The 14,919-nt window shown below is 42.1% G+C and overlaps 1 protein-coding gene across 1 annotated transcript in view; it reads right to left on the reverse strand.

Moving 5' to 3' along the window:
• The window catches only part of dnah5l (dynein, axonemal, heavy chain 5 like), a 114,294-nt gene that overhangs the window by 99,081 nt on the left and 294 nt on the right, over positions 1-14,919 (reverse strand). Inside the window, exons 2-12 of the mRNA XM_020494398.2 lie at positions 14,463-14,733; positions 12,640-12,740; positions 12,227-12,415; positions 12,069-12,143; positions 11,879-11,965; positions 11,348-11,419; positions 11,148-11,249; positions 9,745-9,931; positions 9,017-9,182; positions 8,593-8,686; positions 8,122-8,220 (exon numbers count right to left, since the gene is read on the reverse strand). Coding sequence (XP_020349987.1) covers positions 8,122-8,220; positions 8,593-8,686; positions 9,017-9,182; positions 9,745-9,931; positions 11,148-11,249; positions 11,348-11,419; positions 11,879-11,965; positions 12,069-12,143; positions 12,227-12,415; positions 12,640-12,740; positions 14,463-14,733 — 1,443 coding nt within the window. The remainder of the gene's footprint in view (positions 1-8,121; positions 8,221-8,592; positions 8,687-9,016; positions 9,183-9,744; positions 9,932-11,147; positions 11,250-11,347; positions 11,420-11,878; positions 11,966-12,068; positions 12,144-12,226; positions 12,416-12,639; positions 12,741-14,462; positions 14,734-14,919) is intronic.

Raw genomic sequence — 14,919 nt, forward strand, 5'->3', positions numbered from 1 at the left:
CCCATCACATACTGTCCATAATGTCTGTTCATCCCATCACATACTGTCCATAATGTCTGTTCATCCCATCACATACTGTCCATAATGTCTGTTCATCCCATCACATACTGTCCATAATGTCTGTTCATCCCATCACATACTGTCCATAATGTCTGTTCATCCCACCACATACTGTATGTACATCCCACCACATACTGTCCATAATGTCTGTTCATCCCACCACATACTGTCCATAATGTCTGTTCATCCCACCACATACTGTCCATAATGTCTGTTCATCCCACCACATACTGTATGTACATCCCACCACATACTGTCCATAATGTATGTTCATCCCACCACATACTGTCCATAATGTCTGTTCATCCCACTTCATACTGTCCATAATGTCTGTTCATCCCATCACATACTGTCCATAATGTCTGTTCATCCCACCACATACTGTATGTACATCCCACCACATACTGTCCATAATGTCTGTTCATCCCACCACATACTGTCCACAATGTCTGTTCATCCCATCACATACTGTCCATAATGTCTGTTCATCCCACCACATACTGTCCATAATGTCTGTTCATCCCATCACATACTGTCCATAATGTCTGTTCATCCCATCACATACTGTATGTACATCCCATCACATACTGTCCATAATGTCTGTTCATCCCATCACATACTGTATGTACATCCCATCACATACTGTCCATAATGTCTGTTCATCCCATCACATACTGTCCATAATGTCTGTTCATCCCATCACATACTGTATGTACATCCCATCACATACTGTCCATAATGTCTGTTCATCCCATCACATACTGTATGTACATCCCATCACATACTGTCCATAATGTCTGTTCATCCCACCACATACTGTCCATAATGTCTGTTCATCCCATCACATACTGTATGTACATCCCATCACATACTGTCCATAATGTCTGTTCATCCCACCACATACTGTCCATTCTGTATGTACATCCCACCACATACTGTCCATAATGTCTGTTCATCCCATCACATACTGTTCATAATGTCTGTTCATCCCATCACATACTGTCCATAATGTCTGTTCATCCCTTCACATACTGTCCATAATGTCTGTTCATCCCATCACATACTGTCCATAATGTCTGTTCATCCCATCACATACTGTCCATAATGTCTGTTCATCCCATCACATACTGTCCATAATGTCTGTTCATCCCACCACATACTGTATGTACATCCCACCACATACTGTATGTACATCCCACCACATACTGTCCATACTGTATGTACATACCACCACATACTGTCCATAATGTCTGTTCATCTCATCACATACTGTCCATAATGTCTGTTCATCCCATCACATACTGTCCATAATGTCTGTTCATTCCCATCACATACTGTCCATAATGTCTGTTCATCCCATCACATACTGTCCATAATGTCTGTTCATCCCATCACATACTGTCCATAATGTCTGTTCATCCCATCACATACTGTCCATAATGTCTGTTCATCCCATCACATACTGTCCATAATGTCTGTTCATCCCATCACATACTGTCCATAATGTCTGTTCATCCCACCACATACTGTATGTACATCCCACCACATACTGTATGTACATCCCACCACATACTGTATGTACATCCCACCACATACTGTATGTACATCCCACCACATACTGTATGTACATCCCACCACATACTGTCCATAATGTCTGTTCATCACACCACATACTGTCCATAATGTCTGTTCATCCCACCACATACTGTCCATAATGTCTGTTCATCCCACTTCATACTGTCCATAATGTCTGTTCATCCCATCACATACTGTCCATAATGTCTGTTCATCCCACCACATACTGTCCATAATGTCTGTTCATCCCACCACATACTGTCCATACTGTATGTACATCCCACCACATACTGTCCATAATGTCTGTTCATCCCATCACATACTGTCCATAATGTCTGTTCATCCCATCACATACTGTCCATAATGTCTGTTCATCCCATCACATACTGTCCATAATGTCTGTTCATCCCATCACATACTGTCCATAATGTCTGTTCATCCCATCACATACTGTCCATAATGTCTGTTCATCCCACCACATACTGTATGTACATCCCACCACATACTGTCCATAATGTCTGTTCATCCCACCACATACTGTCCATAATGTCTGTTCATCCCACCACATACTGTCCATAATGTCTGTTCATCCCACCACATACTGTATGTACATCCCACCACATACTGTCCATAATGTATGTTCATCCCACCACATACTGTCCATAATGTCTGTTCATCCCACTTCATACTGTCCATAATGTCTGTTCATCCCATCACATACTGTCCATAATGTCTGTTCATCCCACCACATACTGTATGTACATCCCACCACATACTGTCCATAATGTCTGTTCATCCCACCACATACTGTCCACAATGTCTGTTCATCCCATCACATACTGTCCATAATGTCTGTTCATCCCACCACACTGTCCATAATGTCTGTTCATCCCATCACATACTGTCCATAATGTCTGTTCATCCCATCACATACTGTATGTACATCCCATCACATACTGTCCATAATGTCTGTTCATCCCATCACATACTGTATGTACATCCCATCACATACTGTCCATAATGTCTGTTCATCCCATCACATACTGTCCATAATGTCTGTTCATCCCATCACATACTGTATGTACATCCCATCACATACTGTCCATAATGTCTGTTCATCCCATCACATACAGTATGTACATCCCATCACATACTGTCCATAATGTCTGTTCATCCCACCACATACTGTCCATAATGTCTGTTCATCCCATCACATACTGTATGTACATCCCATCACATACTGTCCATAATGTCTGTTCATCCCACCACATACTGTCCATTCTGTATGTACATCCCACCACATACTGTCCATAATGTCTGTTCATCCCATCACATACTGTTCATAATGTCTGTTCATCCCATCACATACTGTCCATAATGTCTGTTCATCCCTTCACATACTGTCCATAATGTCTGTTCATCCCATCACATACTGTCCATAATGTCTGTTCATCCCATCACATACTGTCCATAATGTCTGTTCATCCCATCACATACTGTCCATAATGTCTGTTCATCCCACCACATACTGTATGTACATCCCACCACATACTGTATGTACATCCCACCACATACTGTCCATACTGTATGTACATACCACCACATACTGTCCATAATGTCTGTTCATCTCATCACATACTGTCCATAATGTCTGTTCATCCCATCACATACTGTCCATAATGTCTGTTCATCCCATCACATACTGTCCATAATGTCTGTTCATCCCATCACATACTGTCCATAATGTCTGTTCATCCCATCACATACTGTCCATAATGTCTGTTCATCCCATCACATACTGTCCATAATGTCTGTTCATCCCATCACATACTGTCCATAATGTCTGTTCATCCCATCACATACTGTCCATAATGTCTGTTCATCCCACCACATACTGTATGTACATCCCACCACATACTGTATGTACATCCCACCACATACTGTATGTACATCCCACCACATACTGTATGTACATCCCACCACATACTGTCCATAATGTCTGTTCATCACACCACATACTGTCCATAATGTCTGTTCATCCCACCACATACTGTCCATAATGTCTGTTCATCCCACTTCATACTGTCCATAATGTCTGTTCATCCCATCACATACTGTCCATAATGTCTGTTCATCCCACCACATACTGTCCATAATGTCTGTTCATCCCACCACATACTGTATGTACATCCCACCACATACTGTCCATAATGTCTGTTCATCCCACCACATACTGTCCATAATGTCTGTTCATCCCACCACATACTGTCCATAATGTCTGTTCATCCCACCACATACTGTATGTACATCCCACCACATACTGTCCATAATGTCTGTTCATCCCATCACATACTGTCCATAATGTCTGTTCATCCCACCACATACTGTCAATAATGTCTGTACATTCCATCACATACTGTATGTACATCCCACCACATACTGTCCATAATGTCTGTACATTCCATCACATACTGTATGTACATCCCACCACATACTGTCCATAATGTCTGTTCATCCCATCACATACTGTATGTACATCCCACCACATACTGTCCATAATGTCTGTACATTCCATCACATACTGTATGTACATCCCACCACATACTGTCCATAATGTCTGTTCATCCCATCACATACTGTATGTACATCCCACCACATACTGTCCATAATATCTGTTCATCCCACCACATACTGTCCATAATGTCTGTTCATCCCACCACATACTGTCCATAATGTCTGTTCATCCCACCACATACTGTATGTACATCCCACCACATACTGTCCATAATGTCTGTTCATACTGTCCATAATGTCTGTTCATCCCATCACATACTGTCCATAATGTCTGTTCATCCCATCACATACTGTCCATAATGTCTGTTCATCCCACCACATACTGTCCATAATGTCTGTATATCCCATCACATACTGTATGTACATCCCATCACATACTGCCCATAATGTCTGTTCATCCCACCACATACTGTCCATAATGTCTGTTCATCCCATCACATACTGTATGTACATCCCATCACATACTGTCCATAATGTCTGTTCATCCCACCACATACTGTCCATAATGTCTGTTCATCCCATCACATACTGTATGTACATCCCATCACATACTGTCCATAATGTCTGTTCATCCCACCACATACTGTCCATACTGTATGTACATCCCACCACATACTGTCCATAATGTCTGTTCATCCCATCACATACTGTCCATAATGTCTGTTCATCCCATCACATACTGTCCATAATGTCTGTTCATCCCATCACATACTGTCCATAATGTCTGTTCATCCCATCACATACTGTCCATAATGTCTGTTCATCCCATCACATACTGTCCATAATGTCTGTTCATCCCACCACATACTGTCCATTCTGTATGTACATCCCACCACATACTGTCCATAATGTCTGTTCATCCCATCACATACTGTTCATAATGTCTGTTCATCCCATCACATACTGTCCATAATGTCTGTTCATCCCTTCACATACTGTCCATAATGTCTGTTCATCCCATCACATACTGTCCATAATGTCTGTTCATCCCATCACATACTGTCCATAATGTCTGTTCATCCCATCACATACTGTCCATAATGTCTGTTCATCCCACCACATACTGTATGTACATCCCACCACATACTGTATGTACATCCCACCACATACTGTCCATACTGTATGTACATACCACCACATACTGTCCATAATGTCTGTTCATCTCATCACATACTGTCCATAATGTCTGTTCATCCCATCACATACTGTCCATAATGTCTGTTCATCCCATCACATACTGTCCATAATGTCTGTTCATCCCATCACATACTGTCCATAATGTCTGTTCATCCCATCACATACTGTCCATAATGTCTGTTCATCCCATCACATACTGTCCATAATGTCTGTTCATCCCATCACATACTGTCCATAATGTCTGTTCATCCCATCACATACTGTCCATAATGTCTGTTCATCCCACCACATACTGTATGTACATCCCACCACATACTGTATGTACATCCCACCACATACTGTATGTACATCCCACCACATACTGTATGTACATCCCACCACATACTGTATGTACATCCCACCACATACTGTCCATAATGTCTGTTCATCACACCACATACTGTCCATAATGTCTGTTCATCCCACCACATACTGTCCATAATGTCTGTTCATCCCACTTCATACTGTCCATAATGTCTGTTCATCCCATCACATACTGTCCATAATGTCTGTTCATCCCACCACATACTGTCCATAATGTCTGTTCATCCCACCACATACTGTATGTACATCCCACCACATACTGTCCATAATGTCTGTTCATCCCACCACATACTGTCCATAATGTCTGTTCATCCCACCACATACTGTCCATAATGTCTGTTCATCCCACCACATACTGTATGTACATCCCACCACATACTGTCCATAATGTCTGTTCATCCCATCACATACTGTCCATAATGTCTGTTCATCCCACCACATACTGTCAATAATGTCTGTACATTCCATCACATACTGTATGTACATCCCACCACATACTGTCCATAATGTCTGTACATTCCATCACATACTGTATGTACATCCCACCACATACTGTCCATAATGTCTGTTCATCCCATCACATACTGTATGTACATCCCACCACATACTGTCCATAATGTCTGTACATTCCATCACATACTGTATGTACATCCCACCACATACTGTCCATAATGTCTGTTCATCCCATCACATACTGTATGTACATCCCACCACATACTGTCCATAATATCTGTTCATCCCACCACATACTGTCCATAATGTCTGTTCATCCCACCACATACTGTCCATAATGTCTGTTCATCCCACCACATACTGTATGTACATCCCACCACATACTGTCCATAATGTCTGTTCATACTGTCCATAATGTCTGTTCATCCCATCACATACTGTCCATAATGTCTGTTCATCCCATCACATACTGTCCATAATGTCTGTTCATCCCACCACATACTGTCCATAATGTCTGTATATCCCATCACATACTGTATGTACATCCCATCACATACTGCCCATAATGTCTGTTCATCCCACCACATACTGTCCATAATGTCTGTTCATCCCATCACATACTGTATGTACATCCCATCACATACTGTCCATAATGTCTGTTCATCCCACCACATACTGTCCATAATGTCTGTTCATCCCATCACATACTGTATGTACATCCCATCACATACTGTCCATAATGTCTGTTCATCCCACCACATACTGTCCATACTGTATGTACATCCCACCACATACTGTCCATAATGTCTGTTCATCCCATCACATACTGTCCATAATGTCTGTTCATCCCATCACATACTGTCCATAATGTCTGTTCATCCCATCACATACTGTCCATAATGTCTGTTCATCCCATCACATACTGTCCATAATGTCTGTTCATCCCATCACATACTGTCCATAATGTCTGTTCATCCCATCACATACTGTCCATAATGTCTGTTCATCCCACCACATACTGTATGTACATCCCACCACATACTGTCCATAATGTCTGTTCATCCCACCACATACTGTCCATAATGTCTGTTCATCCCACCACATACTGTCCATAATGTCTGTTCATCCCACCACATACTGTATGTACATCCCACCACATACTGTCCATAATGTATGTTCATCCCACCACATACTGTCCATAATGTCTGTTCATCCCACTTCATACTGTCCATAATATCTGTTCATCCCATCACATACTGTCCATAATGTCTGTTCATCCCACCACATACTGTATGTACATCCCACCACATACTGTCCATAATGTCTGTTCATCCCACCACATACTGTCCACAATGTCTGTTCATCCCATCACATACTGTCCATAATGTCTGTTCATCCCACCACATACTGTCCATAATGTCTGTTCATCCCATCACATACTGTCCATAATGTCTGTTCATCCCATCACATACTGTATGTACATCCCATCACATACTGTCCATAATGTCTGTTCATCCCATCACATACTGTATGTACATCCCATCACATACTGTCCATAATGTCTGTTCATCCCATCACATACTGTCCATAATGTCTGTTCATCCCATCACATACTGTATGTACATCCCACCACATACTGTCCATAATGTCTGTTCATCCCATCACATACTGTCTATATAAAGTCTATATGTATGTTTTAAAATGTAATTAACTGTATATATATATATATATATATATATATACACACACACACACACACACACTCCGGAATCCGACATTGCTCGTCTATATTTATTAATTCCATTCTTTTACTTTTAGATTTGTGTGTGTTGTTGTGTATTGTTAGATATTACTGCACTGTTGGAGCTAGGAACACAAGCACTTCGCTGCACCTGCAATAACATCTGCTGAATATGTGAATGCAACCAATAAAATGTTGTGTGATGTCAAAGTTCTTACCGGAGTGCACTTTCCAAGTGGTCCAAAGAACTTCTCCAACGTGTAGAGGTATTTCATATTGTCTTTTGCTTCATTTGCCACAACAGTGATGTTTCCATCCTACCGCAGATAAGATTTGTGTTATGTTTCTACAGGGCTTGATTTTACTTCCACACAACCCCACTGAACTGTGAGAAGTGCACAATAAAAATCACTGTACTCTGTAGCAGGATATCAAATCAAACTTTATTTGTCACGTGCGCCGAATACAACAAGTGTAGACCTTACTGAGAAATGCTTACTTACTGGCCCTTAACCAACGGTGCAGTTCAAGCATTATATGCATATTTATTATAAGCATATATGAGCATTAGTCCAAAAAGTAACACTTGAATTCAAAATATCCATTTTCAAAATGACTGAATGCAAACTGATAATAAATGCTTGCCTTTACATATAGAGTATACAGAAAATAGAGAGAGTGAAACTGACCAGCTCTCTCCAAGTCCTTAGTGTCTTTGACTTGGCCACCTGCAGCACTCCAATAACTTTCTTCACATGAGGTCGTTTGATCTCATCCATTAGGCTGAGAAAACATCGATCACAATCAATATAGACTAGTGTGCACTCAACCAACACACCAAACAAGACATGCAGCTTTCAAAAAAATATTGGCCAGGATAACAGAACAATTCAATCGAATAGGCAGGAAACCTAGCAGTTAAGAGCATTGGGCCAGTAATTGAAAGGGCCTTGCCCTTGAGCAGGGCACTTGACCCTAATGTCTGCTAAGTTACGTAAATGTAATAGATGTTCTAAGGTTTTGTAATGAGACAGACTGAGTGTGGAGTTGACACTTGTGTCAGAAAAAGGGGGAATTGTTCTGGTGGATGGCATGACAAGTGAGTATGGGTACCTGTTAAAAGTGGTCATGCGGCTTTTCCAATGCTCCAGTTCAGCAGAGGGCCCTATGTCATCGGCCTCCTTCCTCATTTGCTCGCCCTCTGTCAGCACCTGTTCGATCTGGTGGGCCCAGTGAAGGAGAACTCCCTCCAGCTCCTCCACCAGTTCGGAGTTATTGGCTTGAGGGAAGAGACAAACTGTATGTTACAGACTTACTTTGAGCATTTATTTTCTCATGTGCAGTATGAGCTTAGCAGTACCGCTGACGTTGACATTTCTCTATGATGCTTGTTCATGTCCAGTGTCTGCCCTTGTAGGATGTACTCACAGGAGGTTGGTGGCATCTTTATTGGGGAGGACGGGCTTGTGGTAATGGCTACAGCGGAATCAGGGGAATGGTATCAAATACATCAAACGCATGGTTTGATGCCATTCCGTTTGTGCCATTCCAGCCATTATTTCGAGCCGTTCTCCCCTCAGCAGCCTCCTGTGCATGTGCTGTACCATACATCGTCTATTCTACTCAAATAGATTTTTCAGTGGGTCTTTTCACAGGACTACCAATTAAATTAAATTAAATCAACTGTATTAATCCCCAAGGGGGAATAATTGCTCGGCACAACAATGACAGGCAAATATGTAAGAATGAATACATTTCCCACAACATACAACAGACTGGACAGTCGCTAATCACACACAAAAACTTAAACACCAAAACCATAACTTAGGTAACATCTATACCTGCAGCTGTGTAGTCTGCTGGGCCTAGCAGGCTGCTTAGGCTCTGTCCAGTGTCCACTCTGTGGAGATGGAACCTTCCCTCCATATTCAGTCTGGCAGAGGAGAGGTTGCTAATGAACTTGTCCACTGAACTCAGGAAGTCCTGAATCTGAGCATTCTGAAGTCCATCCTTCAAGGAACCCCAATTCTGGTGAGGATTGAACAAAACATTTATTGGGGTTGAAGTAGAGGAGATATAGGAGAGTTCAAATCAAACTGTATATGTCACATGCGCTGAATAGTTACATACAAACAATGCAGTATAAGAAACAGAGTTAAGAAAATATTTACTAAATAGAAAGTAACACAATAACTTAATATAGAGGCTATATACAGGGGGTACTGGTACCGAGTTAATGTGCGGGGGTACAGGTTATTCAAGGTCATTTGTACATGTAGGTAGGGGTAAAGTGTTTATGCATAGATAAACACAGAGTAGCAGTAGTGTAAAAACAAAGGTGTGGGCGGCGGGGGGGGGGGGGGTCCATGTAAATAGTCTGGGTGGTCATTGGATACTGTCACGATCGTTTGGAGAAACGGACCAAGGCACAGCGAATGTTGAGTTCCACATAACATGAACCGTGACTACAGAGGTGCTACATACACTTACTCAAAATACAATATCCCACAAACACAGGTGGGAACAAACACTACTTAAATATGATCCCCAATTAGAGACAACGATTACCAGCTGCCTCTAATTGGGAATCATACAAATCACCAACATAGAAACATGAAAACTAGAACACCCACATAGAAATAATAAACTAGACTAACCCCCCAGTCACGCCCTGACCTACTCCACCATAGAAAATAAGGACTCTCTATGGTCAGGACGTGAAAGATACAGTGTTCATGAGTCTTATGACTTGGGGGTAGAAGCTGTTAAGGAGCCTTTTGGACCTAGACTTAGGCGCTCCGGTACCGCTTGCCGTGCGGTAGCAGAGATAACAGTCTATGACTTGGGTGACTGGAGTCTGTGACAATTTTTGGAGCCTTCCTCTGACATCGCCTAGTATATAGGTCTTTGATGGCAGAAAGCTTGGCCTCAGTTGCCATACCAGGTGGCGATGCAACCGGTCAAGATGCTCTCGATGGTGCAGCTGCAGAACTTTTTGAGAATCTGGGGACCCATACCAAATATTTTCTGTCTCCTGAGGGGGATACTGTGTTGTCGTGCCCTCTTCACGACTGTCTTGGTGTGTTTGGACCATGATAGTTTGTTGGTGATGTGGACACCAAGGAACTTGAAACTCTCGACCCGCTTCACTACAGCGCCCTGTTATGTTGTGTTTGATTATTCTGTCTACTTTGAACAACTTAGCATGCATGTTGATAGGGCATTATACTCAATAGGGAATTACCTCTTGAGACTTGAGTGCAGGCAGCATAATTTGTGAGAACAGTTTCTCCATACTGTACAGAATGCTCCCATTAGTGCAGTCTAGCATTCCAAAATTCACTTCCTGGAAGAAACAAGCAGTACAAGAGCAATAGCAAAACAGTGAAACAATTCGTAAACAGTGCCACTAAAGTGGTGGCTAGAAACGCTAGGCTTACTGACCTGAGAAACATTGGCGGTCGTTATGGCCTTGTCTGTCGTTCTCAAGAAAAACAAACACTTTTCAAGTAAGGCCTGAAACATAAGAGCCAACACATCACACGGCCTGGTGATGAGACTGAATGAGAGAAACAAAGAAAGAGTCTTGTTTTTGACTGATACCATGGAAATCAATACTTAAGAAGTGGCAGAGGCTCTGTCTCCAATACCAACGTAATACAAACATTACCAAGCTAGTAATTATGAGGTCATTCTGATACGCTTGTTTGGAGATGGGGGCTCTGGTATATTTCACGGAGAGTGTTCTTCCCCATTACTATGCCTGCAAGGTGTTGAGTGCAGGACTGTATACTTTAAAGAAAGAATGTGAAAATTACAGACTGTGTCTTGTAAGCCATGATGGCATTCAAGTCCCCTTTTAGGGCTAGAAACTTTTGTCAGAGATAATTATTAAATGGAAGAAGTTCCAGACAAAGATTTCAAGTAGAAGTAGAACCAACACTGACTTCAATCAGTTCTGCAGCAAAACATTACCTCTGAAGTACCAGTGGTGAGAAAGAGCTTTTTCTGCCCAGGGGTAGAACTGACTGTGTCTGCCCAGGTGGGGTGGTTTGATGAAGGCTGAAAAAAGGAGATGGGGAAAGTACCATCATGTAATATTATAGGACCGATGTTCTTCACTCCATTTTTTGAATGATGACAATGAAGAGAAAGGTCAGTTTACCACTTTTATGTCTTGATAGAAGAATATCAACCTCTTTGATCCATTAGGCGCAAAAAACTCCTCTATCAAATTGAACTAGAGCAGAGTTTATGACAGTTAGTATAATTGGAGTCTGGATGCATTTTGTGAATGTCTGACCAAACCCCCCTCCCACTTACCTTGTCATCCGATATAAAGGCCTCCTCCACCTCAGTCTCCCCCAGGCTCACACTGTCCACAAGCTTGGCTATGAGGTACTTGTGGCGGGCATCTAGCATGGCCCGACGCTCATCCTTGGCAGCCCTGGCCTGCTTGGCCATCTCTTTCCTGGCTTCGTTGGAGAGTACCATCGTCCGTTTCCCTGAAACCTAATCACATCCAGACAGAATGGGAGTGAAAGAAAACACAACCTGGCGGAGCTACTGTGACATTCGTTTAGGGAGACAGGGTATAGGGTTTTCCACATTAAGAAACTTCACCCATATTGTGAGATATGAATAACTGATCAGTTGATGCCCACCAAAAGTTAAAATGAGTGAGGGGTGAATACCCTTTGTGCCCTTTCAGCTGTCTTGACTTCGTAAATACTCACAGTTGTACTGGCCGTTGAGGAAGGAAGAGCTGCCGATGCCGTGTGATTGGTGCTTTTAGGGTTGTGACCTCCTATTCGCCTGTGTCCACTCACACCCACGTCTGTTGATATGGCAAAACATGACTGTCTATTTTTGTGGCCAATAAAATCAGAGCTTCACGTCTATATGTACTGTATGGCATGGTCTGTGTTTGTACTTCCTGTATGTCTCTAGTTCTACCCATATACAGTGCCTTGCAAAAGTATTCATCCCCCTTGGCAGTTTTCCTATTTTGTTGCATTATAACCTGTAATTTAAATAGATTTTTATTTGGATTTCATGTAATGGACACACAAAATAGTCCAAATTGGTGAAGTGAAATTTAAAAAATAACTTGCTATGAAGCCCCTAAATAAGACCTGTTGCAACCAATTCACTTCAGAAGTCACATAATTGGTTAAATAAAGTCCACCTGTGTGCAAACTAAGTGTCACATGATTTGTCACATGATCTCAGTATATATACACCTGTTCTGAAAGGCCCCCGGAGTCTGCAACACCACTAAGCAAGGGGCACCATCAAGCATGCGGCACCATGAAGACCAAGGTGCTATCCAAACAGGTCAGGGACAAAGTTGTGGAGAAGTACAGATCAATGTTGGGTTATAAAAAAATATCCTAAATGTTAAACATCCCACGGAGCACCATTAAATCCATTATTTAAAAATGGAAAGAATATGGCAACACAACAAACCTGCCAAGAGAAGGCCGCCCACCAAAACTCACAGACCAGGCAAAAAGTGCATTAATCAGAGAGGCACCAAAGAGACCAAGGATAACCCCGAAGGAGCTGCAAAGCTCCACAGCGGAGATTGGAGTATCTGTCCATAGGCCCAGTTTAAGCTATACTCTCCACAGAGCTGAGCTTTATGGAAGTGTGGCCAGAAAAAAAGCCATTGCTTAAAGAAAAAATTATCAAATACGTTTGGTGTTCGACAAAAGACATGTGGGAGACACCCCAAACATATGGAAGAAGGTACCCTGGTCAGATGAGACTAAAATTTAGCTTTTTGGCCATCAAGGAAAACGCTATGTCTGGCGCAAACCCAACACCTCTCATCACCTCGAGAACACCATCCCCCCAGTGAAGCATGGTGGTGGCAGCATCATGCTGTTGGGATGATTTTCATCAGCAGGGACTGGGAAACTGGTCAGAATTGAAGGAATGATGGATGGTGCTAAATACAAGGAAATTATTGAGGGAAACCTGTTTCAGTCTTCCTGAGATTTGAGACTGAGACAGAGGTTTACCTTCCAGCAAGACAATAACCCTAAGCATATTGCTAAAGCAACACTCAAGTGGTTTAAGGGGAAACATTTAAATGTCTTGGAATGGCCTAGTCAAAGCCCAGACCTCAATCCAATTGAGAATCTGTGGTATGACTTTAAGATTTTGTACACCGGAACCCATCCAACTTGAAGGAGCTGGAGCAGTTTTTCCTTGAAGAATGGGTAAAAATCCCAGTAGCTAGATGTTCCAAGCTTATAGAGACACACCCCCAAGACTTGCAGCTGTAATTGCGGCAGAAGGTGGCTCTACAAAGTATTGACTTTGCGGGGGTGAATAGTTATGCACGCTCAAGTTTTCTGTTTTGTTTTCTTATTTCTTGTTTGTATCACAACAAAAAATATATTGCATCTTCAAAGTGGTAAGCATGTTGTGTAAATCAAATGATACAACCCCCCCAAAAAAATCTATTTTAATTCCAGGTTGTAAGACAACAAAATAGGAAAAATGCCAAGGGGGGTGAATACTTTCGCAACACACTGCACTTGCACTGTACCTTTTCGTATACTAACAAGTGGAGGTTTTAACTCATTTGAATGGTCGGGTGCAGTTGTCTGGCTTAGCGCTCCCTCTGCCTTGTTCTCTGGTTCCCTCTTTGCTTCCTCAGGGCTGTCCTGCATCGTCTCCCCAGCATCAAGGCTTTCCTCTGTGGGAGGATTGGACACTTCCTCCTCTGGATCCACCTTCTCCGCTGGGGGGATGCCGGACCCCTCATCCGCCTCAGGGTCCACTACTTCAACTGGCTGGAGATTCTGAGTGTCACACATCTTAAAGCGCAGAGGAGTTAGTTAATAGTCACTTGGGTTTTAAACTATTAGACGACATGGTCTAGTCAAGTGTAGGATCTTAATTTGATCCAGTTTTCTATAATTATCTTACACCTTTACATGATCTACGCATTACTTTATTGCAGTATTGAACAACATAGTTTTAACAAATAAACCCATTGGTCC

This window comes from Oncorhynchus kisutch, linkage group LG11 (genome assembly GCF_002021735.2).
Source record: "Oncorhynchus kisutch isolate 150728-3 linkage group LG11, Okis_V2, whole genome shotgun sequence".
Classification (NCBI taxonomy): domain Eukaryota; kingdom Metazoa; phylum Chordata; class Actinopteri; order Salmoniformes; family Salmonidae; genus Oncorhynchus; species Oncorhynchus kisutch.